Here is a 22,593-nt window from a genome sequence, read left to right as displayed (position 1 = left end):
CTGAACCAAACATGCCTCATAGATTGCCACATATATGGCTAGCCAAAACTATCTAATCTAGCAATGAAACTCGGGCAAGCGCGGCACCGAAAACAAGTCAGGGAGCAGACGTCCAAACAACCATCCGTTTCGTGTCCGTTGTGTCGGGACCCTGCCGCGTGGGCCACTTCACGGTCTTGACCTAGTCCCGTGCGTTCGTTGCTGGGCCGCCTCGACCGCAACAAAGACTACAGGGGGGAGACACATCTCTCCCCACCTCGCTTCGCACCTCTCCAGCCGCCGCCTCCTCCTTCGCCGGCGTCGACGATGGGTGACTATGGCCACGGCGGGGGGCAGATGCGGGGCAACCCGGACTCCCGCCCCAGGGGCCAGGGCCAGCGCCCTAACGTCCAGCAGCTCAAGCTCGTAAGCCACCGATCCCCTCGTCTCCCCTGCTAAACCCTAACCCTAGCTGCCTGATTCGTCTCTGATCCGTGGTTTGGTTTCACCTCGCTCGCAGATGGGGCAGATCCACCCGACGGGGCTCACGCCCAACCTGCTTAAGCTCTTCGAACCGCGTCCACCGCTCGAGTACAAGCCCCCGCTGGAGAAGCGCAAATTGCCGGCCTACACCGGTGAGTCGACGGATTTTGGGATTGTCTAGTAGATGTTTTCAAGGGTTTGCTCACCGATTGTTTGGTGTGGCTACTGATTTGGATGCAGGGATGGCACAATTTGTGTCGCACTTTGCTGAGCCCGAGGATCCAGAGTATGCTCCGCCAGTACCCAAGTGTGAGACCAGGGTATGTTTTTGTCTATATGCTGAGTGTCATAGGTTTGCCTGCTATCATATCTGTACAACGTTCTCTAATCAGACTTTGTGACTTGGTTTCTGAGGTAGTCGAATTACACCACAGTGCTAGTGTGCAACTGGATGGTGTGCCAAGTATTTTTCGTAAAGAATTACATATTGTTAGAACAGTAGCTTCCGAAACCTGCTTGTAGCACACGATATCTACTGAGCGCATGATATTTTGGGCATTTCTGGTCAACTTTAGTAGTTGCTTCTGCTACAAAAGCATGCATGGTTTGACTATGTTCTGGATTTTCAATGTTTTGAGATGATATCATGCATTCAACTGTGTGAAGGCATTGTCACATTTCTTTCTGCTGAGATCACATGGGCCTAAATCATTCTTGAACTGCACAAATTCTCTCTCTCTTAATAATGCATTGGATCATATCTTACTCAATTTTGGGGCATATCTTAGCATTGTTCTACCCTTTACTATTTTATTTTATCCTGCACCTGATTATTATATATATGCTCTATATATGCAGGCAGAGAAGAAGGCTAGAATTCGCAATAATAAGCTCGAGCAAGGCGCAGCTAAGGTTGCTGAAGAGCTTCAGAAGTGTACGTCCTTAGGGCATGGTGTCACCCCAATTATTTTAAAGTTATGGTTGTAATAACATCATTGTTCTGATTTGGTTTTATGCAGATGACCCACAAAGTGACCCCAATGCTACTGGAGATCCATACAAAACACTCTTTGTTGCTAGACTTGTAAGTAATTTTGCCTGAAATTATTGGCAGTTTGGCACATTCCTTAGTCCTTACTGATGAGAATTTGATGGCAAGTTATCTTTGTAAAACCAAGCTAATTGGCTTTGCCATTGTTGCAGAACTATGAGACATCTGAGCAGAGGATCAAACGCGAGTTTGAAGGTTATGGTCCTATTAAAAGGGTAAGTAATGTGGTAATTCCTGTGCAGGTGAAGTTATTGCACTTTGGTAAGGTTTATGGATTTTTCAATCATTCTAAAATGTAAACAATCATTGGACAAAACTGTGGAAAAGTTGCCTCATTAGTTTATGGCTTCCTTTTAAGCTCCTCCGACAAGTGTTTGCAACACCAGGGGTCCTTATAACCGCTTTCTTGCTCCATTTCATATCTAGAATCAAAATCTGCAGTTTCTTCATTTCCTTTCTGGTTTCTGAAAACTTCTCTGGAAATGCTTTCAAAGAAACTGGGAACTCTCAGTTTCATAGTCATTTTTGGTAAACTTAGCATCAATGTTTTAATTGAATTTTTGTTTTTGGAGCCAACAACTTGTTTGCTCTGTTTCACGCACATGTATAGTGTTTGCTCTAGAATGTATTCCATGACAACTTTTTTTTTATGGTTTTGAGCTGTGAATTTGATCATTTAGCTGTAATTCATTTTATTTGATTACTTAATTATGAAATTGGTTCTAGAATAAAATATTTTCAGTAGTTTTATACAGTTCAATGCAATGATGTAAAATTTTACCTAGTTAAGGGTATTTAAACATCAGACAAGAAATTTTTCATGGGGAGGGGTGTGGAGTAACTCTTGGCAGTTGTGTTGTCCTAAACTAAGGAAATAACAATCATTTCTGTGGCACAGAAGGTCTACAACTCTTCACAATCTCTCTTTTTAAGCGATCTTTATACCTTTTGGGGCTTAGATGGAATACATTTCAAATGGAAAATTATATAGGGTTCAGGCATATGTATGCTCGCTGGTAATTTAGTTAAATCTTTTGGACTTTCATTGGAAAGCCATTTTACTATGTGCATGGTTGGTACAACCAATTAATGACAAGGCATCTCTGGGAACACAAATATGCGTAAACAGGTAATTATGGCTGCACCTGTATGTGGCCCAGGTTCTCTATTTCCTAGTACTTTTTTGTCGTCAGCAAGAAATTTCTTGAGAAGAGCAAATTGCTTCTAACGAAGGTAGTAAATGGTTGAGCTGTTCTCTCATTCCACAGATTTGCATCTACCATAATGGTCAACTGGGGGTAAACAAGCTTGAAAAATGCTGACAGTGGCACAAATTAGCATAGATCACTTTGTATTTTTCAAAAAGCAGCTTGTCTGTAGACAGGGATTTTCTACTGTATGTAGGCTTAATTGGGTAGGCTTGCTGGTGAGTATAGTATTTATAGTTCCTTCAGATTAGCTATGAAAGCTATCACTGCTACCAAATTTTGGTTGTGGAGCAATCAGCAACCTTACACAATACTAATTGCATCTCTCAACTCCTAGAGTCGAAGATCCATCGATTTTGTGCATAAGGGGTATACATCACTCACTTGGTATTTATCACCTTTCTGTTAACTTCGTTATCATTCTGTTTGTTTGGAAAACGAAGGCTGAACAAATTTCACCGATGGAGGGCAACTTGGTATAGTATTTAGTTCTATCGTACACCCTTTCCTTTAGTATAAAATTCCCTGGTAAGGGGATATCCAATTTATTTCCCAACGTATGCCAATCGGCCAGACAGCGCTTTTCCTCCAACTGTGTTGATCTGTGCTGGATTTCACTCCTCGTGTGGAAGCTCTACATGTGCAAGGTTAGCACGGCTGTTTTAGGCTTTATGCCTGTCTGTCGTGCAGCATAAAATATGCTAAAAATTAAAAGAACAAACACAATTACAACTAAAAATATAACATATTCTTAACTTCAGGGGAACTTTCTTATTGAATATTGTTTCATTACTAAATTTGATCTTTCCAGGTTCGTCTTGTAACTGAGAAAGATACAAGTAAACCTAGAGGATATGCATTCATTGAGTATGTGCACACACGAGACATGAAAAGTAAGTTTCTCTTTTTGTTGCAAATTTTCCGTTTGGTTTATTCTCTTTCATAATAGCTTACATTTTCTCTGCTAACTTGGGTTCTCACCAGATGCCTACAAGCAAGCAGATGGGAGAAAAGTGGACAACAGGAGGGTATTAGTTGATGTTGAGCGAGGCAGAACTGTTCCAAATTGGCGTCCTAGGAGATTGGGTGGTGGGTTGGGATCAAGCAGGATGGGTGGTACTGATACTGACAAAAAGGATTCCACTAGGTACATCTGTTTCTCATTTTGATCACCTGTAAAAAGTTATTGCTTTTAGAAAGAGGCACTGGAGTCAAACTCGTCAGTGATGCTTATACTGGTCATATGTGTTCACTTTGCTTCTACATGTTTGTTTGTTCCCTTTGTCTTTTATATGCTTTTCTGTAGGAGGCCTTCTGTACCATCTGTGATCTGATACATTGACATGCCATTGTTGATGTTGAAAAGTGTGATGACCTTGGTGTATTACTTGTGCTACATTTATGTTGACATTACGATATCTGATTGTTGTTAACACGTATGCATATCTTATTATCAGGGAGCAACAACAAGGTGGACGCCCTAGATCAGAAGAGCCTCGGAGGGATGATCGTCGTGCCGATAGGTAAGCCATGGGGATTGTTGTGTTGATATCATACTTTTGATGCTTATTAATTGCTTCTTCGTGTGATTATTTTTACTTGAAGGGATCGTGAAAAATCTCGTGAAAGGGTACGGGAAAGAGACCGTGAGGAGAGGACCCGTGAACGTTCGCATGACCGGACTCGTGATAGAGATCTACGAGATGAGAAGCATCACCATAGAGACCGTGAGAGGACTCGGGATAGGGAGAGAGGAAAGGACCGTGAAAGAGACCACGGCCGTGACCGGGAGCGTGATCGTCGTGACAGGGACAAGGATCGTGGTCGGGACTATGATAGAGAAAGGGACCGTGGTCGCTCTCATGATCGCCATCGTGAGAGAGGCAGGGACCGTGGTGAAAGAGATTATGAGCGCACCAGCCATGAACGTGACCGTGGTCACATGCATGAGAGGGATGCAGACTATGGCAATGGTGGGACAAAGCATGACAAAAATCTGTCTAGTTATGGGCAGGATTATGGCTATGGTCAGTATGAGCAACACAAAGGTCATGATGCATATGGTTACAGTCAAGATGTACGTGGACATGAAACTGAACACTCAAAGCGGCATGAGCACGAATATTATCGTGTTGACTCGTATGGTAAAATGGAAGCTAACTATCAGATGCCGCCAAACAATGCTGAGCCAGAAGGCCCTGAGGAAGGTGAGGCATATGAGGAAGGCGACTACCAGTATCACCGGTCTGGTGAACACATGAAGGAAGCTTGATTGCAGCGATGAGATTTGCCTGCAGCTTTATACTGATACACAACGATGGTTTCAATGTTGGTTCTTTGTATGAATTAGTTTCAGCTGCATAGTGCCTGTCAGTTGTGTTCTTCCATGTTGGGGAATTCTCAAAAGGAAGCAAAATCTTGCCCAACTGCGTGGATTTTTGAATTTGAAGCCTATGGCTGCCAATATCTTGTGGAATAAGATATTTGTGTAATCTGGTTGTGGAGATCCATATGATCTGCCGTTATCCATCTACTCTTCTGTTAAGAAGTTTTGTATGACAGTTCCTTCAAATTATTTGTTCCAACATTTTGCAGAACTTCAGAATTGTTGTTCTATTTGGCCTTCTAACAAAAAGTTGCTTGGTAACAACTGCAACCTTTGTCCTCTACATCCAAGCACATAGGTCTCATCAATAAAATGTAATCATTTTTTTTTGTAATTTAGTCTTTTTTTTTTGTAAAAATTTAAGTTCAGCCCGTAGGATGACGTTCTATCGGTTGTAGATCTTTTGCTCGGCGTTTAACACGGCTCGGCGTAATAGCTTAAGGTACTAGATACACTGGCGTACCCATGTTGTGTTAAAGCCTACGTGACACTTAGCTTTCCTTGGCGGAGAACTAGTTTTAGCCAGTCTTCTTCCTCGTTTTCTTCGTTTTCCATACCGTACAATTGCCTCCGGTTGTCGTTTTTGAGTCTGAAAGCTTCGATTTGGTCCATACAACTTAAAGAGCAAGGTATGATGTCTCATCGATTCATTTGCTATATATTCATTCGGTATATATATTACGTGGTATGGTTCCTTAGGGTTTAGATTAATTAGGTGATTGGTGGACAAACAACACACTAGCAAAAGCCTGCACAAACTGCTTCATACCCTTTCATACACAAACTTATCGTCAAAGAACACCAAAATACATCGACACTAAGGGATATGATGTGGCATGGGCACCAGTTAGGCCAAAGGCCATGACGCGAAACTCATAATGGCTCATGTTTGTCTGAAATGTTGTTCTGTGAGTCTCAGCCGGCTGCAACAGAATGTGGTTATAAACCACCGTAAGATCTAGGCTACAAAACCATGAGGCCTGACCCAATTCATCTAATAACTCTTCCATGACCGGTACTGGGAAGACCGACTTAACCGTGATCACGTTCAACTGGAGAAAATCAACGCAAAATCGCCAGGAGTTGTCCTCCTTAACCAAAAGAACTAAAGAGGAAAATGGACTGATACTTGGTTGAATGAGACCGAAGTGCAACATCACTGATACTTGACGCTCAATTATTTCTTTGATTGCTGGTGGATACTGATATAGCCTCACATGTACCGGAGCTGCACCGAGCACCAATGAAATAGTGTGGTCACATTCCCTAGAAGGAGGAAGACTGGTGGGGGGCAAACACTACAGCAAATTCAGTTAAAAGGGACACTAGAGATGCAGGCAACCTATCGTCCTAAAATGAAGGTGTGGCCGCATCAATGACTGTAACATCTACAACTGAACTAGGCATCAAAGTTGCAGAGATACGATGGAGCAAAATTGGCAAGTTGTGATATGATATGACCATCCATTTATGCAGCCAATGAACCTTCATGGGACTGTGCAACGATAACAAATCCATGTCCAAAATCTCATCATAGGAAGACAACTCTAGGATACGAAAATCCATGATAAAAACACACTGCTGAATAGACCAAGAAACCCCTAATAGTTGACGAGAACAATATAGGCAACCTGTAGGATTATGGTGAGGCTACACAAGCGTAAAAATAAATTTTTTGACCCCATAAAACCAAGATCTACTACTGTTATAGATCATGGGCTTACCACTAGACGTGCAGGAAAACGTCTCGATATAGACGAACACGTCAAGCAGTGTCGTGTATTCACCGACGTCCTTCACGTACTTACGTGGTTTGTCCTAGTGCTCTAGATGCAGCACCTACAAGATATCCACACATACAGGGAGGAAGCGCCCGTACTGAACTGCTAGGTTCACGACGGGAACTTGGGAAGAGCGAGAGGGGTGCGACTATTGGTTTGCTGGTGGGCGAATTAGGTTAACCTAACCGGTAAGGAAAATTGACCTCGACCCATTTGACTAATTGATTTTTGTGTTTGATGATCTACAGAGCCCGTGAACTAATGCGTCTGCTAGTGTTTGTGTTTGTAGTTCAAAGGATGCAGAGAGGATTGGGCTGAGGCTCTGAGGATGCAACACCTCAAAAGACTCAAGACCAAAAGAAGCCTAAGGAAATAGTGAAGAAATCCAAGAAGAGGACAGTCAGCCAGCGCTCTAGTGGTGCACCAGACAGTCTGTGCATAGAGGTCCGCAACCGAGGACTCTCAGGTGCTGTAGCACCAGACTATCCAGTGTGCACCGGGCAGTCTGACCAACGATCGACTGCTACATACCTCAACGGTTGACTGTTTACCTTCTGCATTTACATTAAGTACTTAAGTTTCAATCTCTCCTTTCTAGTTAGAATATTTAGGATTGGAACTTAGGTTTTGCGGTAGAGAGAGAGAGAGAGCAACACTTAGATAAAACCTATTTTGCACATTCTAGGTTGTTTATTTGCATAGGTTTTGCTATAGGGATTTAATTGTGGCCTAGTTTATAGATAGTCTTTAGAAGTCCTAATTCACCCCTCTTAGGTGTCGCCGTTTCCTACAAGTGGTATCAGATCCCGGTTTGGCTCATTTGAAACGTTTTAGCTTCACTGCTAATCGAGCCGACACTTTTTAGAGTAAGGGGATGGATACCCATAGACCACCACACTTCGACGGCACTAACTTCCCATATTATAGTGCTAGAATAACTTGTTACCTGGAAGCGGTTGATCTAGGTGTTTGGAGAGTCACTCGTGACAGGATGAAACCACCTAAGAATCCCAAGAAACTCACCACGAGTGACGAAAAAAAATCACTTGAATGCTAGAGCGAAAAATTGCTTGTATGAATCTCTTAGCATAGATTTTTTTAATCAAGTATTTATCTTGAAAACTGCTATTGAGATTTGGCAAAAATTTCATTAGTTCCACGATGGAACATCAAATGTTCGTGAGCAAAAACATTGCTTAGTTTTTAATGAGTATAATTCTTTTGCTATGAAAGAAAATGAGCTTGTTAGAGACATGTATTCCTGCTTAAATCTTGTGATTAATGAGCTCAACTCTATTGGAATTAATAAGCAAGGTGATGCGGACATTGTGAGGAAGATCATGTCCCTAATACCACGATAAAGATATGGGAGCATCATCACATTCTTTACAACCTCTAGGTCTTGAGCCAAATGACCCCAACGATTGTGATTGGAAAAATTGCGTCATTTGAGATGTCGCGGAAAATGGGTCAACAAGAGGAGCCAACTTCTTCAAAGCCATATGCTTTTGCATGTGATGAACACAAAAAGATGAAAGGAAAGAAGAAGGCTCCAAGCTCAAGTGTAGAAGATGAGGAAGAAGAAGAAGATGATGAAGATGATCAACCCTCAATATCATCCTCCGAGGATGAAGAAACAGTCCGACGCGTCGGAAAGGTAATGGGGATGATTCGCAAGATTAATCTAATGGGTGTGCCTCTGTAGGTCGAGGATCTTCTCTTTAACATTGACAGGAAAAATCAAAGAAAGAGATGATGCTTCACATGGGGGAGAAGGGCCACTTCAGGGACAACTATCCTAATATGGCCGAACCCATAAAGAGGAGGAGCAAAGGCAATGCACTCACAAGTGTCAAGACTTTGGATGACTCTTCAAACGAAGATGATCCTCCAAGGACACGTAGCCATCGCTCTTCATCACGCTCTTCACGGTCATCTCACAAATGCCTTATGGCAAGAGGTAAAACAAGTATCCCATCCTCTAGTGATGATGAATGTGATGATGAGGGAAAGCCCTCCATAGATGAACTTGCGCATGTCGTTATATTTTTTGAGGATGTTTGCACTGAACAAAAGGCTCAACTTCAAACTTTGAAAAACAAGTTGATTAGCTCTTAAAATGATTATAAATGTTTGCTAGAAAAATTTGAAACATTTGCAAATTTGAATTGTGAGTTAACAACTAAATTTGAGCAATAAGAGTTTAATGCTCCATCCTCAACTACCGATGATAGCCTTGTCAAAAAGAATGAAAAACTTAAGGCTAAGTTAGCTAGCTCTCAAGAAGCCATTGAAAACTTGCTAGAGAAGATGAAAATTCTTAGCATACACAATAATGAGCTAACTAGTAAGCTAGAGAGCATCGGTAGCACCCGAGGAGCATCTTTAGTTGAAATTCCTAAAATTATTAAGAAATATGCTTCTACTTCTTGTTTTGATTTAATTGATGATTCTAATCCATGCAATCAAGTTCTTGTTAAGAATGTTGTTATAGAAACATGTTCTGATGAGATTGCAATGGAGAATGAGCAATTAAGGCAAGAGGTGGCTCGCCTAGGCAAGGCTCTGTAGGAAAAGAAAGGCAAAGCCAAACAAATCCAACCTCCTCAGGATAACACCAATGTGGGAATGAACAAGCCCGTGGAGGAAGAAATTGTGATTTATAGGTTATGCCACAAGGAATGCCACAAGTCTTACCAATGCAAGGCAAAGATCGGGATAAGCAAAAGGAAAAGCTCAAGCAAACACCAACAAATAAAATCTCCTACACCTACATCAACAAGGTGGACAAAAAGGCCACTACACCATATTTGATCAAGAAGAAAAAATGGAAAGGTGATAGCAATCAAGGCTAACAAACATGCCAACAAAGGAAAGGGGGGCAAACGTATTTGGATGCCAAAGGGTATATTCTCAACCATGAAAAGCACCAAGAAAGTTTGGATCCCAAGTGGGAAGTGAGAAGTTCGAAGGACACCAGAGAATTTGGAGACTTGGCAAAATTAGGATGTACATCATGGGATGCATCATATTGGATCAAGTCTATTGCCAAGTGGGTTAGTGAATACTTTGGACCTAAATTCCCCATCCATGACTAAGGTAACTAGATTTATTGTATTTCCTATTTTTAGATGTGTATCTATTTTCTTGTTTCTAGTTTTTACCTTACATGCCTAGTTTTACATTTAGTATTTTTGTTGTAAGCAGAATTGCATGCACATTAGGTCAATCATATGTTAGGAATGTTCATTTTCAATTCATATTCTTGAGCAAACCTACATGGTTTAAAAATGTTTAGTTAAGCACGTCACATAGCTTATTTAACATTCCTAAATAAATGACACTAATGCTTCAAAGTTTATATCCTACTAGTGGTATTCTTCTTATATGTGCCAAAGCTCAGATTATAGACAATTTTCCCCTCTTGATACCAAAATCAAAGTGCATGTCTCCTACAAGTATTCAAAACTTGTATGCACACTTTTATAGGGAGGTTACTCTATAATCTAAGTCTTTGAGACTATACTTGTTTTGAAGTCTATTATGTGTAGTAGTCTCATGAAGGAAAATGGAGTCCCTAGGAGAAAGACAATAAGCTTCCACTACAAATCTACAAGTACTTCCACAAGTGGTTTCATTCCACTATGATATCATTTACATGTCTTTTCCAGATTTTGATTAGACTATATTACATATCTTATGCTTCCCGTGTTGCTAAATGCATATGTTGTTAAAATATATCTTCTACCTATGCATAGGGGGAGTTAGTCTAATCAATCATATCTTGTCCCTCTCTTTCTCATGTGCTTTTCCTAAGTAGAGGATCTCCAACAGGGGGAGTATATCTTCTTTTATGACAAAGAGGGAGAATATTCTTTGAAAGTGGGAGAATACTCTTTTATGGGGAGTAATATTTTAGAGGGAAAGTCTTATTTGCTTCCTATATGCTTTTAATGTCTTCTTTTTCGATGTTTGATTCCAAAGGGGAGAAGTTTTAGGGACCAAAGCAATTCAAAATATATCAATCACCAAACACCACCCAATTTAAAAAATTTAAAATCTTAAGTTACAAGTGGTTTTTGTTCTACAAGTATCTTTGGTCTAAAATAGGAAGTATGTGGATTATGGAGTTAGGGGGAGGCTTAAGTTCATAATCTCACATTGTGGGGGACATTCATGCATCCTAGAAAGTAGATTGCACATTTTCATCAAAATATTTGTTATATTTGCTTGTTTTGGTTGTGTTGTCATCAATCACCAAAATGGGGAGATTCTAAGGAAAATGGACCTCATCCCATTTAACTAATTGATTTTAGTGTTTGATGATCAACATAGCACTGAACTAATTCATCTACTAGTGTTTGTGTTTGTAGTTCACAGGATGCGAAGAGGATTGGACTGAGGCCCTAAGGATGCAACACCTCAAAATAAGACCTAAAAGAACCGTAGAAGTCCAAGGCTCAAGACCAAAAGAAGCTCAAGGAAATAGTGAATAAATCCAAGAAGACGACAATCAGCCAACGCTCTGGTGGTGCATTGGACATGTTCGGTGCGCACCAAACTGTCTGTGGAGAGAGGCCCGCAACCGAGGACTCTTAGGCACTGTAGCACCATACTGTCCTATGTCTGTGTGCACCAGACAGTCTGGCCAACGGTCGGCTCCAACGGTCAACTGCTACAGGCCTTAATGGTCGCCTGACGTGGTTAGGGCACCAGACATGTGTCACACCGAGGTTTCGGGGCACCAAGACCTGGGCGCTGTTGGGGGCCTTCTTTTCCGCCGAAGGTACTCTAAGCAAAAACACCTTCGATATGACGATATGTAATCAGATACGACATGAAGATATATGCCGAAGTTACAATTGAAGGAGCTTCGACATGATGGCATACTTAAGACGAAGGATGGCACCGACTTAAAGAGGAAAAGACCACATAGTCCCTGATAATTTGTACTATGATTATGATTAGTTTTCAAGGATACGAATGTAATTTCATCCAAGCTGCGTCCTGTGCCTATAAATAGATGAACAGTACCCATGTACTGTTCACGCTGACTTGTAATCACTCACGCGTCACTTTGGGATTTTTGCCTTCTATCAAGAGGAAGGTACAAATGTAATCTAAATATATTATTGATGTTTGTTCATGATTTTATAATGATAATGTGAATAATCTAATGATTCAAAATGATTATTCATATTCTTGTTGCGTTTCATATGTCCGTGTTTATATCTTTTCATATTGAAATGATGAAGGTACTTCCTTCATGACCGTCGTCCGAAGATCATTATATCCTAAAGGGGATAATGTTATGAAGGACGAAGGTCTTTAACCATTAACATTTGTGTTGCCTTGTTCTTGATTTATAGCTTTTGAGAACAAGTGGCCAACATTGGCGCCCACCTCCGGTAAACTCACTTCCACTATTGTGATGATGGCTTCGTACAACAACCAAGCTGTAGCACCTTCGGTCACGAAGTTGGTGCTCCCAATCACAGGTGGTTCAAGCTCAGAACCAGCCAATAAGAAGCATAAGAAGGAAGCACAAAGAAGAGTGCAACATGTTGGGGTGCAAGGACCCTTCATCAGATCCAAGTGGTCTCACATCCCAATTACCTTCTCCCAGGAAGACCTTCAGCTCAAAGATTATCCTCATAATGATGCCATGGTTATATCTTGTGTCATCAAAGGATTTCTGGTCCACAATGTTCTGGTTGACACAGGTAGTGCAACGAACATCATCTTTGCAAAGGCTTTCAAGCAGATGCAAGAGCCAGAAGACAAGATACATGACGCAACACACCCCCTTTGTGGCTTCGGAGGAAGACAGATTGTGGCACTTGGCAAAACAACAATGTCAGTTACCTTCGGTTACGTCCACAACACAAGAACTGAACAAGTTGTCTTTGACATTGTTGACATGGAGTACCCATACAACGCAATCATTGGTCGAGGGACGCTCAATGCCTTCGAAGCAATACTCCATCCAACATACTTATGCATGAAGATACCTTCGGAACAAGGGCCTATTGCTGTTCATGGGAGTCAAGAAGCTGCCAGGAGGGCTGAAGGAAGTTGGACGGATTCAAAGGCTATCCATAACATAGATGGAGCCGAAGCTTGTCAGCAATATAAACACAAAAGAGAGAAGGCTGCTTCGGCAGATCAACCGAAGCCTATGCTCCTATGTGAAAACATAGCAGATCAAAAGGTACTGCTGGGGTCTCAATTATCTGGTGAACCAGAAAAGACTGCTAAGGTTTTTGTTCAACAACAAAGATGTCTTCGCTTGGACAACTAACGATCTCTATGGTGTTAATAGAGATGTCATTGAGCATTCACTCAATGTAGATCCATCTTTCAGGCCAAGAAAACAGAGACTTCGGAAAATGTCTGAGGATAAAGCCGAAGGTGCATGAAATGAAGAGACTTCTCAGTGCCGGTGTTATCAGGGAAGTAACATATCCAGAGTGGCTAGCTAACACTATTATGGTGAAAAAGGCCAATGGGAAGTGGAGAATGTGCATTGATTTTACAGATCTCAACAAGGCATGTCCGAAGGATGAATTTCCCTTACCAAGAATAGACTCCCTTGTAGATGCAGCAGCTTCTTCAAAGCTCATGAGCTTATTAGACTATTACTCGGGTTATCACCAAATCTGGATGAAAAAAGAGGATGAGCCAAAGACAAGCTTTATAACTCCTAGTGGCACCTATTGCTACCTTCAGATGCCCGAGGGGCTCAAAACTGATGGAGGAAGCTTCAGCAGAATGACTGCCAAGGTTCTTCACTCTCAAATAGGCAGGAATGTGCTAACTTATGTTGATGACATCATAGTAAAAAGCATGAAACAAGAAAATCATATTGCCGATTTGCAAGAGACGTTTGCAAATTTCAGGCAAGCTGGTCTCAAGTTAAATCTAGAAAAGTGTGTTTTCGGAGTAAAGAAGGGCAAGTTTCTTGGCTGTCTGGTATCAATAAAGGGTATCGAAGCCAACCCAAGTAAGATCGAAGCTATCCTTTGGATGGAACCGCCAAATTCAAAGAAGGGGCTCAACGATTGGCAGGAAGGCTTGCATCGCTGAATAGATTTATATCAAGATCAGTAGAGAGGAATCTACCATTCTTTGAAATACTAAAGTCAGCCGAAGTTTTTCAATGGGGTCTGGCTCAACAGAAGGCTTTTGAAGAGTTAAAACAATACCTGATAGATTTGACAACTCGAACTCCACCTTCATCAGGAACTCCTTTACTCCTGTATGTGGCTGCCTCTCATTCTGCAGTTAGTGCGGCACTGGTACAGGAGAAGCAAGATGGCCAAGTAAAAAGACAAGCACCGGTATACTTCATCTCCGAAGTACTCAGTTTATCAAAGAAAAATTACAGAGTTGGAGAATGTATTGTATGCTGTGTTGATGGCCTCCAGGAAACTTCGGCATTACTTTCAAGCATATCATATAATAGTACCTTCAACACAACCTCTGAAGGATATAATGAGAAACAGAGAAGCTACTAGGAAGAATTGGAAAATGGGCTGCGGAGCTTAATGAATTTACTATTGATTATGTACATAGATCCTCAATTCAATCTCAGGCGTTAGCAGATTTCATTGCTAATTGGACGCTAGGGGCTCAGGGAGAAGAAACAACAAAAGATGCCAAAGCCTGGATGGTATTCTGTGACGGCTCTTGGGGGACCTTCGGCACAGGAGCGGCTGCTGTTCTAGTAGCGCCCTCTAAAGTCAGGACATGTTATGCAGTAAAATTGGACTTTAGTTGCACAAATAACATTGTCGAGTACGAAGCTCTTCTTTTAGGGCTTTCGAAGCTAAAGGCAATGGTAATAAGAAGGGCAATTCTCAAAACTGATTCCCAAGTTATTTCTGGCCATGTAGACAAAAGTAGCAAGGCAAGGGATCCGAAGCTTGAAAAATATTTGGAAGCAGTCCGAAGATTGGAAGCTTCTTTTGAAGGATTTTCTGTAAAAAATATTCCAAAGGGGAAAATGAGCATGTAGATTTGCTAGCCAAGTCAGCGGCACAGGGGCTCCCTTTGCCTTCGAAAGTGTTCTTCGAAACAATAAAAGCACCTTCAGTCGAACTTATGGAGAGAGCAGTGCTTACAATATCACCTGTACATAGTGAAGATTGGAGGACTGAGATTACATCTTTCCTCCAAGGCAACTGCCTTTCGGATGACGAAGTTTATAATAAAAGAATGGAAGCAAGAACAAGACCATATGTGATCATAGAAGGGGAGTTATATAAATATGGAGTCTGCTCTCCATTACTCAAGTGTTTGACCAGAACCGAAGGTCAAGAATTGATGAAGGAAATACATGCAGGATTATGTGGGTCTCATATTGGGTCTAGGCCTTTGCTGGGGAAGGTTTGCAGACAAGGATTTTATTGGCCGAAGGCAGCTTCTGATGCAGCAGATCTAGTTCAAAAATGTGAAAATTGCCAAAGATGTGCAAAAGATCAGAAACAACCTTCGTCCTTAACCCAGTTAATATAGCCAACTGGGCCACTGCAAAGGTGGGGTCTGGATTTGTTAGGTCCACTTCCACCAGCTCAAGGAAATTTGAAATTTGTCGTCGTAGCAGTGGAATATTTCTCTAAGTGGATCGAAGCAAAGCCCTTAGCCACAATAACTTCGGCCACAGTATAGAAATTCTTTTAGCAAAACATTGTTTGTCGCTTCGGCGTGCCGAAGGCAATAACCGTTGACAATGGAACTCAATTTGATGCTAAAACGTTCAAAGATTTTTGTGACCGAATTGGTACAAAAATTCATTTTGCATCAGTAAGGCATCCAAAATCAAATGGGTTGGTAGAGAGAGCAAATGGAATTATAATGACATGAATAATGAAGTTAATCTTCAACCAGCCCAGAGGAAAGTGACCAGATGAGTTGATTAAAGTGGTGTGGAGCCATAACACAACTGTATCAAGGTCAACAGGTTTTACACCCTTCAAGCTCCTGTTTGGTGACAAAGCAATAACACCAGAAGAAGCAAAGACAGGATCAATAAGAACATCAGCTTCAGCGAAGGATGAAACTGATTCTCAAATAATAAAATACACTATAGAAGGGACCAGACTTCAGGCCATAGAACACATCAATAAGTATCAAGCCAAAACAATAAAATGGCGTGATAGGAAAGTTTGATTGAAAAATATCAAGCCAGGTCATTTGGTGATTCGGAGAGTAGCCAACCCAGATACAGTGGGCAAGTTACAACTGAAGTGGGAAGGTCCTTTTCTGGTAGTATCTTCGTTAAGACCCGGTTCTTACAGATTAAAGGATATGGACGACAATGACATACCCAGATCTTGGAATGCGGATGAGCTTCGACGGTACTATGTGTAATTGATGTAATCTTTTTCATTTTTCCTGTGGCACCCTTTTCCATTCAGGAGGGGAGAAAGGTTTTTAATGGGGTCATAGTTTGTAATTTTCATTCTTATTTAGCCCCATGCAATACAAGGGCAAAAATCCCCAAAAGATGTAATATGTAATATCAGAACCTGCACCATCGAGTGCAAAAAACAGGGAAAAGCTCAAAAGACGTCCCTAAGGGGATGCAGAGCTGTAATCACCCCAAGGATGACGAAGCTGCAAAAGTCGTTCCTAAGGGAGCGCAGAGTAAGTTCCGAAGCTGCAAAAGTCGTTCCTAAGGGAGCACAGCGTAAGTTCCGAAGCTCCAAAGTCGTTACTAAGGGGATGTAGAGCTTAAATGACACCGAAATAGAAGATGAAGAAGCTCCAAAGTCGTTCCTAAGGGAATGCAGAGCTTAAATGCCACCGAAATAGAAGGTGAAGAAGCTCCAAAGTCGTTTCTAAGGGAATGCAGAGCTTAAAGACTCCAAAGTCGTTCCTAAGGGGATGCAGAGTATAGGTGTGACTTCGTGTGCGTTTGGGACATTCATCTGCATATTACATCACATCATGCATTGCATTCATACAGACATTCATTTAGACATCCGTAGGATCATCATCATGACATAAAGCACGAACAGAAAAACTCCGGCTTCGACGACAGTGCTTCGATGAACGCAAAGAAGCTTCGTTTCAAACATACATATTTTATGCAAGGAAATGCTTCGATGTGTACAAAAAGAAGGGAAGGTGTTTTTCGCCTTCGACTCAAAAGATACAAGTTTCATCCACAGCAAAGAAATTCGTACATGGATGAAAAGGTAAAAATATATTACAAGGTATGGACAAATATACACAGTACTGTTTAATTCTCGATTACAATCTTTTGCAAAGATAATGCATATTTTCCTAAGCTCTATACAGTAAGGCTTAAAGAGAAGCTTCATCTCAGCAACCTTCGGAATGTACTTTGGGTTATCAATCTTCAGCATCGCTATCCTGCAGACAAACAATGGTATAAGGTAAAAGTAATTATAAGAATCAAGGCAAGCAACATGTATAAGTTCCGTACTGGTTTAAGCAGTTTTCGGGCTTCGTCCCCAGCCAACTCTCGTCCACCCTTAGCCCAAATTTGAGTTATGAATCTGTTTCCGATGCTTCAGGCTTCACTAGGAATATCAATCAAATCTGATAGCGACATGCTGAAGGTTGGTCTATTTACTGTCTTCGCATGCGTGCAACTGACTTTCAAGAATGCGACAGCTATGCCGCGAGAAGCTAGCAAAGCACAGAAGTCACCATGCCTAGCTATCACTTCATCGAGTGCATCAACTTCATCTTTAATATGTTTGAAGGTATTTGATATGTTTTTAGACGAAGGGGTAATATCTTCAGAGCTGGCTCCAACCGAGCTGAAGACCCCTTTCAACCGTTGCACGCAGCGACTGCCAAAATTTAAACATGTATCCCAAAGGTCCTTCAAAAATTTCTGTAGCTTGGTATTTTTATCAGCTTCGGCTTCATATTTTGCTTGTAGATCTTTCTTCTCTTGTTCGAAGCTCTCTGATTTTTCTTTTAAGACTGTTTGACTTTGAAGAAGCTCCTCACTTAGTCTAGCTTTTTCAGCTTGAATTTCTGCAAGTAAACCCTCTGTTGCTTGAAGCAAGAAGTCCTTCTTCTCTAGAGAAGCTCGTAATCCTTAATTTTACTCTCCAAGCCCTCGATTATGATTTCATTTTTCTTATCCTCAAGGTCTTGTTGCATCCTCAATGCTTTACTTAGCAGCATACTCTGTGCAAATAAGCTGACATCAAAAAATTTTGATTCATCACAAATATAACAGAAATCTAGGTGAAAGTCGCCTAGAGGGGGGGGGGGGTGAATAGGCAAATCTGAAATTTATAAACTTTAAGCACAACTACAATCCGGGGTTAGTGTTAGAAATAAAGTCAAGTCCGAAAGAGAGGGTGAAAACAAATCACAAGCAAATAAAGTGGGTGACATGGTGATTTGTTTTACTGAGGTTCGGTTCTTGCAAACCTACTCCCCGTTGAGGTGGTCACAAAGACCGGGTCTCTTTCAACCCTTTCCCTCTCTCAAACGGTCACCTAGACCGAGTGAACTTTTCTCCTTAATCAATGGGTCACTTAGACCCCTTACAAGGACCACCACAACTTGGTGTCTCTTGCTTGATTACAAGTTGCTTGAGAACAAGAATGGAGGAAGAAGAAAAGCGATCCAAGCGACAAGAAGTCAAATGAACACAAATAACTCTCTCTCACTAGTCACTATGAGGTTGGAGTGATTTTCGGACTTAGGAGAGGATTTGATCTCTTGTTTGTGTCTTGGAGTGAAGTGTAGAGCTCTTGTATTGAAATGCAATGGCTGAAAACCTGGATGCCCTGAAGTGTGGTGTTTGTGGGGGTATTTATAGCCCCAACCACCAAAATGGCCGTTGGGAAGGTTGTCTGTCGATGGGCGCACCGGACAGTCCGGTGCGCCAGCCACGTCACCAAACCGTTAGGGTTCGACTGTTGGAGCTCTGACAGCTGGGACCACCAGACGGTCTGGTGGTGCACCGGACAGTCGTTGTTCACTATCCGGTGCGCCTTCTGGCGCTGCTCTGACTCTGCGCGCGCTGTTCACGTTCACTGTTCACTTTTGCAGACGACCGTTGGCGCAATAGCCATTGCTCCGCATGGCACACCGGACAAGCCAGTGCTACACCGGACAGTCTAGTGAATTATAGTGGAGTGGCTTTCCAAAAACCCGAAGCTGAGTAGTTCAGAGTTGATCTCCCTGGTGCACCGGACACTGTCCGGTGGCACACCGGACAGTCCGGTGCGCCAGACCGGGGTAGCCTTCGGTTGGTTTTGCTCCTTTCTTTTTGAACCCTATCTTGGACTTTTTATTGGTTTGTGTTGTACCTTTGGCACCTATAGAACTTATAATCTAGAGCAAACTAGTTAGTCCAATTATTTGTGTTGGATAATTCAACCACCAAAATCATTTAGGAAAATGTTTGACCCTATTTCCCTTTCAATCTCCCTCTTTTTGGTGATTGATGCCAACACAAACCAAAGCAAATATTGTTGGGGCGAAGGCGAAGACGCCACCCTTCGCTCGATGCCTTCGCCGTCCTCGCTGCACCAACGAAGACAAGACAACGGGCAGACTCACCCTTCGTCCCACACGTCACTGGACGAAGACCTGTGACGAGGTCGTCTCATCTTGCGACCTTGTCCAACATGGAGGCCCACGTGTGATCCGGCCCATTGTAACAGGCCCTGCCTGGCCGCTGCGCATTACGGGCCTAATTTGTAAAGGTCTCCCTGTAATTACGTTCTGTAACCCCGCTTTATGAGAATATTCCGGGGATAACCTAGGCCCCTGAGGGCACATGCGTCCTTAACACTGGACGCTGGGCACTCAGATACCTATAAATACCCTCGCACAGTGCCGTTGAGAGGCTAGATGAACAGAGCTATTGCCATCTCGAGCAAAAACCCTGTTTACATTGCTACACTCCCCCGTTGGATCAACTTGCACCGGAGAGCAAGTTCCAACATTTGGCGCCCACCGTTCGTGCTACGAAAAAACCACCCGCGATGGCACCCAATAAAGCTAGCTCGAAGGCTGACGAGGCTGCGAAGGCAGCACTACTGGCCGCAAAAAAGGGCAAGGCCCTCACCCTCGTCCACACCACCCACCAAGAGGCCACTGAAGACGACGCTCTCCGCACCTGCGGCTCTGAAGGACAGCCGCAACCTCCCCCAGGCTTCGCTCCACCGGAGGGCGCGGACGTCACCGAGGACGGCGAAGTCATCGGTGTCTCAGCGGAAGAACAGCTACAGCTGCGCGCCTTGCGCATCAAGAACCGCAATCTCCAGAAGCAAAAAGAGATACTTGAGGCCAAGCGCCAACGTGTGTCTGCACAAGCCAAGGTGCGGCAAATGATACACGACGAAGATCAGAAGGCCCAGGAGCTCGAACAGGAGATCGCGCTAATGTAGCGCGAAGGCCACCTCGGCCTGCAACACGAGCCACCCCTGCAACAGCGCGCACAAGTCGAAGACCTACACTTCCCCCAGCGCGACCACACCATCCCACACGCCGCGGCATTCCAAGGTGTCAACTACCTCGATGAGCGAAGTCCCCTGGCGCCACACCTGCAAGTGACACCTTGGCCTGCCAACTTCTGGGCAGGGACCTATCCCAAGTACAACGGTGTCACACCCGGTTTTAGAAGGTAAACCGAATGCGAACCATGTACGTGCCAGGATCAGTTATTCACGTACACAGCAGTTACATAATATGGACATCATCACACAGTGCTCAAAATAGTATTAAGGGAAATAGTTGATTACATCATACGTCTGAGACGTCCATATAGTTCTTACAATAAATCAAAGTGCGGAAAAGAAACGTAGATAAACGCGGCCTTCACAGGCAGCCGACTGGGGGTTGCCGCTAACCCACTCCTAGAACTCGTCGTAGTCTTGGAACTCCTGGAAGTCTCCTTCCACAGCTTCATCTTCGCCTGAGCAGTGGTTGCAATGCTGACAACCTGGGGGGGGGGGTTTGGTGTGTAGAGCAAGGGTGAGTACACATCAACATACTCAGCAAGTATCCTGTTTGGCTGTAGTGGACTAGCTGTATGTGGGGATAAGTCAAGCAGTTGCTTTTAGTTGGTCAAATTATTACTTACTAGTAGAAAGCCAAGTTTTAGCATTAACCCAAGTTATTAACCCAAACGTACTCCTTTCCAAACGGAAAGAGTACCACTTACCAGCACCATAGTCATAACCAGAATCATCGATCTCATTACCACCTGTACCAAAGTATCTCTGATCAAGTACCACTAATCACTGGAGCTCCCTTGGCCGCTCATAACCGCGAGCACGACTGATATATCAGTTTTCAAACACTCTGCAGAGGTTGTGCACTTTACCCACAAGCCGTGATTCCCATTCTGCCCGGAGAGAGCTACTCCCCATTGACCACTACCTAGGTGGCCTAGCAGGGCATCACTACGTAGCCTTTACAAAGATTCCCCGGGACTGCAGCCACCCGTTAGGTTTCCTAAATGCACCGCACTCCTCCCCAAGGGGTGAACCCAAACTTGGCAGAGCGAGCCGCATACACCGAGCCCCATTGATGGCACGACGGCTAAGTGAACTACACCCCGGGTCCTCTAATTACTCAGCTAAGGGCATCCCATTCCACCCTTATGGTTGCACTGTTTTCCCGGGCGGTCATCCATAGAACAGGTCCTTACGGAGAGGCACTCGAGAAACCGCTCGAGCCCCCTTGATGACCACAAGTTCAACATCATAATAAGAGAAGGGAAAACAGCGTATCATAGATATTCTCATCATGTTCATTGATTAGAGTTAAGCAATAGCATAAAGCTAAACAGTAATAATCCAACCCAAATAGGTAAACAAGGACATGGATAACAAAAGCTAGTCAATCCTTAGGCATAAATGTGTAAAGCGGGAGGTGAATTAAATAATGAATAGGACATAGATAGGTCAAAGGACACTTGCCTCCACCAACCGGCTGCTGCTCAGGGGCTTCTCCTGCGAGTTCCTCGGGCTCTTCAACCGGATCGTTCTCTAAGCGGGTGCAAACATACATACATCCATCCATTGAAATTAGGAAACCAACAGTACACCATACAAGAGAACAAGTAAAGCAAATATGCATAGAGTACCACATACGATAATGAATTTACCTTGGTTAGAAAGAAACGAGGGAAAGTTTCGCAGGGGTTGAGGCTTATACTCGAGAGACACTACGGGTAGACGAAAGACTAGACGTCACGTGCTCTAGTTTTAATTAGTCCTAACAAAAGAATTAGCTACATGCACTAATGTAATCGCAACCACTTTTAGTAGATTAACATTGAACGAGATAGATGATTAGTTATACGAATTAACTAACGTAACCAATTTCCAAATTGAGACTCCTATCTTATTAATATAAACGACGTGATTAGCGCATATAGGAGACGGGGGGGGGGGGGGTAGACGAGGGGTTAGGGGGTAGACGAGGCACGACGAGTCGTGCCAAGGCACGCGCACTACGCGGGCACGCACGCGAGGTCGCACGCACACGCTACGAACTAACCGTACGCACGTCGGGGCCGTGCGCTAGCCGAGCTCTAAGCCGCGCGCCATAGGCACGCTGGGCCAAGCTCGAGGCCACGCAGGGGCCAACACGACGCGAGCAAGGCACGGCGGGGCGAGCGGGCAAGCACGCCGGGGCCAGCGAGCGTGAGCGAGCGAGGGAGCGACCGGACGAGGCCGAGCGCGGAAACGG

The 22,593-nt window shown here is 43.2% G+C and overlaps 1 protein-coding gene across 1 annotated transcript; it reads left to right on the top strand.

Moving 5' to 3' along the window:
* The first annotated feature begins 225 nt into the window (after positions 1–225).
* Positions 226–5,335, top strand: LOC542179 (U1 snRNP). Its single transcript, NM_001358412.1, has 10 exons — positions 226–405; positions 500–614; positions 703–782; positions 1,321–1,396; positions 1,482–1,546; positions 1,666–1,728; positions 3,533–3,614; positions 3,706–3,868; positions 4,179–4,244; positions 4,327–5,335. The coding sequence occupies exons 1-10, from the start codon at positions 307–309 to the stop codon at positions 4,991–4,993; spliced, it is 1,476 nt and encodes a 491-aa protein (NP_001345341.1). The 5' UTR covers positions 226–306; the 3' UTR covers positions 4,994–5,335.
* Positions 5,336–22,593: the final 17,258 nt, after the last annotated feature.

This window comes from Zea mays, chromosome 5, assembly GCF_902167145.1.
Source record: "Zea mays cultivar B73 chromosome 5, Zm-B73-REFERENCE-NAM-5.0, whole genome shotgun sequence".
NCBI classification, from domain to species: domain Eukaryota; kingdom Viridiplantae; phylum Streptophyta; class Magnoliopsida; order Poales; family Poaceae; genus Zea; species Zea mays.
Note: the sequence above shows the minus strand (reverse complement) of the source record. Positions and strands in the feature narration are given on the sequence as shown.

Bases quoted from the DNA above. Each gene is read 5' to 3' on its own strand.
- LOC542179 (NM_001358412.1), top strand. From the start codon at position 307: ATGGGTGACTATGGCCACGGCGGGGGGCAGATGCGGGGCAACCCGGAC. The intron at 615-702 runs GTGAGTCGACGG...ATTTGGATGCAG, and splicing joins CAAATTGCCGGCCTACACCG to GGATGGCACAATTTGTGTCG. The intron at 783-1,320 runs GTATGTTTTTGT...CTATATATGCAG, and splicing joins TACCCAAGTGTGAGACCAGG to GCAGAGAAGAAGGCTAGAAT.